The sequence below is a fragment of the Rhincodon typus genome, chromosome 35 (assembly GCF_021869965.1).
Source record: "Rhincodon typus isolate 14 chromosome 35, sRhiTyp1.1, whole genome shotgun sequence".
In the NCBI taxonomy this organism is placed as follows: domain Eukaryota; kingdom Metazoa; phylum Chordata; class Chondrichthyes; order Orectolobiformes; family Rhincodontidae; genus Rhincodon; species Rhincodon typus.
This window is the reverse complement of record NC_063366.1, coordinates 8,339,639-8,342,117: the sequence shown is the minus strand read 5'-3', so window position 1 is coordinate 8,342,117 and position 2,479 is coordinate 8,339,639. Positions and strand designations below refer to the sequence as shown.

The following is a 2,479-nucleotide window of genomic DNA, read 5'->3' as shown; positions in this document are numbered from 1 at the left end:
GAAACAGACAAGCCATTCAATTTCAAGGCAGCTAAGAATGGGCACTAAACACTGACCTAGCCAGAAATGCCCACGCCCCGTGAACAAATGAAGTCACTGTTTTGTCACTGTCACGGGGTTAAATTTACAGAACCCCCCCCTCCCTCACAGCACTGTGGTATGCCTACATCATCTGAACTAAAGTGATTCAAGGAAACAGCTCACCTCCACTTTCTTCAAGGCAATTAAGGGTTGGCAATAAATCCTAGACTTTACACTGAGAATGAATAACAAGCATAAAGTGGAGCAAGCGTCGCTTTCAGCTGATAATGGACATTTGTAGCACACGGTCAAGCAGGTTGGGTTACAATGGTATTCATTTTTAATGCGTTTGGTAGCAAAATACATGTCAAAAACATCACAATGATATTATTTCGTAAAACATGCTGTAAATATTGTCTGAGCCTCAATAAATCAAAGCTACCTGCAAATGTGCAAACAGCACTTGATATAACAGCTCAATGGAGCAGCAAGTATAGACAAAATGTCAGTCCATTTCTCCCTAGTTCTTTGCAAAGCGTCTATTTTGTGTCATTGGCTTGGGTCTCTGGGGCAGCTAGCCTTGTCCAGTCGTGCCCTGCCTTAAAGCCGCTTGGATAAACCCCACAAGGTACGGGACGTCAGTGTTCAGCAAAGGAATTTCATTCAGTTCAGTCAACCAGCAACACTGGGGGCTAGTACAGTACAGGATTGGATACACAGAGTAAAGCTCCCTCTACACTGTCCCCCATCACACACTCCCAGGATAGGGACAGTATGGGGTTAGATACAGAGCAAAGCTGTCTCTGCACTATGCCATCAAACACTCCCAGGACAGGGATAGCACAGGGTTAGATAGAGTAAAGCCTCCTCTACACTGTCCCCCATCAAACACTCCCAGGACAGGGATACTACGGGGTTAGATACAGAGTAAAGCTTCCTCTCCATTGTCCCTTTCAAACACTCCCAGAGCAGGTAAAGCACAGTTTAAATACAAAGTGAAGAACCATATTCTAATCGTCAATTAATCTGGTCCAGCCTGTGAAACAGCGTCCTTTATCAATCACTTTTTGTCATGTGAATTTCTTCTAGTTATTGTTTCCTGTCAGCGAACGACTCAGGGTTCTGGGCTGAAACCTCAGCCCTCTCCCCTACCCTGAGCCACTTCCTCTGGATTCCATCCTGACCACATGGTCATGTGCTCTAGCCTCACTGAGCGATGCCATCAGACACAGCGAGAGCTGCAGGCTATATGTCCGATCGACGGTCATCGCTCAAACATACAGGCCGTTTTGCGGTCAATCTGCAGTCTGTATGTCCCTCCGTGCTCTCCCCGTGCGTGTACACACACCCACGTACACGCACACACACATACTTACACGCACGTATCTCCCAGAGCCTGCAGTGAGAGCTAAGCAAGGCCTGACTGGAGGAAATAAAGGCAGCATCTGCAGACTGGCTTCACTCAGTGAGGGGCCGGGAATCCTCAGGGAAGACAGTGAGCGAGTGAGCCGGGCAGGAGTGAGGAGCAAGGGAGGGAGGAGTTTAACAAGAACAGAGAGATCGCCGTCACCGGGCATGTTGATGATCCTCTGGGCCAGCTCAGCGCCCACCATCCACACTCCCCGCTCTCTGCAAACACCCCACCTCCCCCCACCCCCTAAACCATCTCTCTGACAGGGCTCTCTCCACCATTGCTGCAGCAGACCATCTCGAAAACTATCCAATGGCGTGCTGGCCAGCTCCGGGTGGGTACGTGGGGGGAGGTGGTCCTCATAGCACTCCAGATGGATGGAGGTGGGGGGTCATTGCTCACTCAGGAGAGCTGGTGCGGTGCCTCCAGCATTTCCATGAGGAAGGTGTCAATAGGCGTGTCTCCGATCAGCTTGAAGAAGAAGAGGTGCTCCAGGCACTTGAGTCCAATGGAGCGCAGGGCCGGGAGGCGCAGGAGGAGCTTGGCAAACCTGGCATGGAGGGGGTGATGGAACAGGAAGACAGGAGGGCACAGCTCAGGGTTAAGGTCAATAACTCTCACAAGTCTAGCATTCTCATACCCTACTCCCAGCAGAGAGCTGCCATCCAGAATAACCCAGCGTCCTGTGTGGAGTACTCCTACAACAAGCCCAGTAACCGCTCTCCACAGCTCCCACTAATGCCACATTTATCACCCTCCATAACCCCATTCATGTCTGCTTCAGGCCCCTCCATAAACCCTTACTAATGCCTCCATTACCTCCCCCTATAAACCCCATTTCTGGCTCCTTTAACCCCCCTCCAACTCTGTAATCCCCATTAGAGCTTCCTTTATCCCGCACGAACTCCATTCATGTCTCTTTTAGCACCCCCCATCCCCATTCATGCCTCCTTTAGCCCCCCCTCTGGAATCCCCATTAATGCCTCCTTTACCCCCACCTCTGTAATCCCCATTAATGCCTCCTTTACCCCACTTTCTGTAATCCCC

General features: G+C 50.5%; 1 protein-coding gene across 1 annotated transcript in view; it reads right to left on the bottom strand.

Moving 5' to 3' along the window:
* Positions 1–339: 339 nt before the first annotated feature.
* LOC109922303 (retinoic acid receptor RXR-beta) overlaps positions 340–2,479 on the bottom strand; it is an 18,178-nt gene continuing 16,038 nt past the window's right edge. Inside the window, exon 6 of the mRNA XM_048616498.1 lies at positions 340–1,982. Within this exon, the coding sequence (XP_048472455.1) occupies positions 1,835–1,982 (148 nt within the window). The 3' untranslated portion in view covers positions 340–1,834. The remainder of the gene's footprint in view (positions 1,983–2,479) is intronic.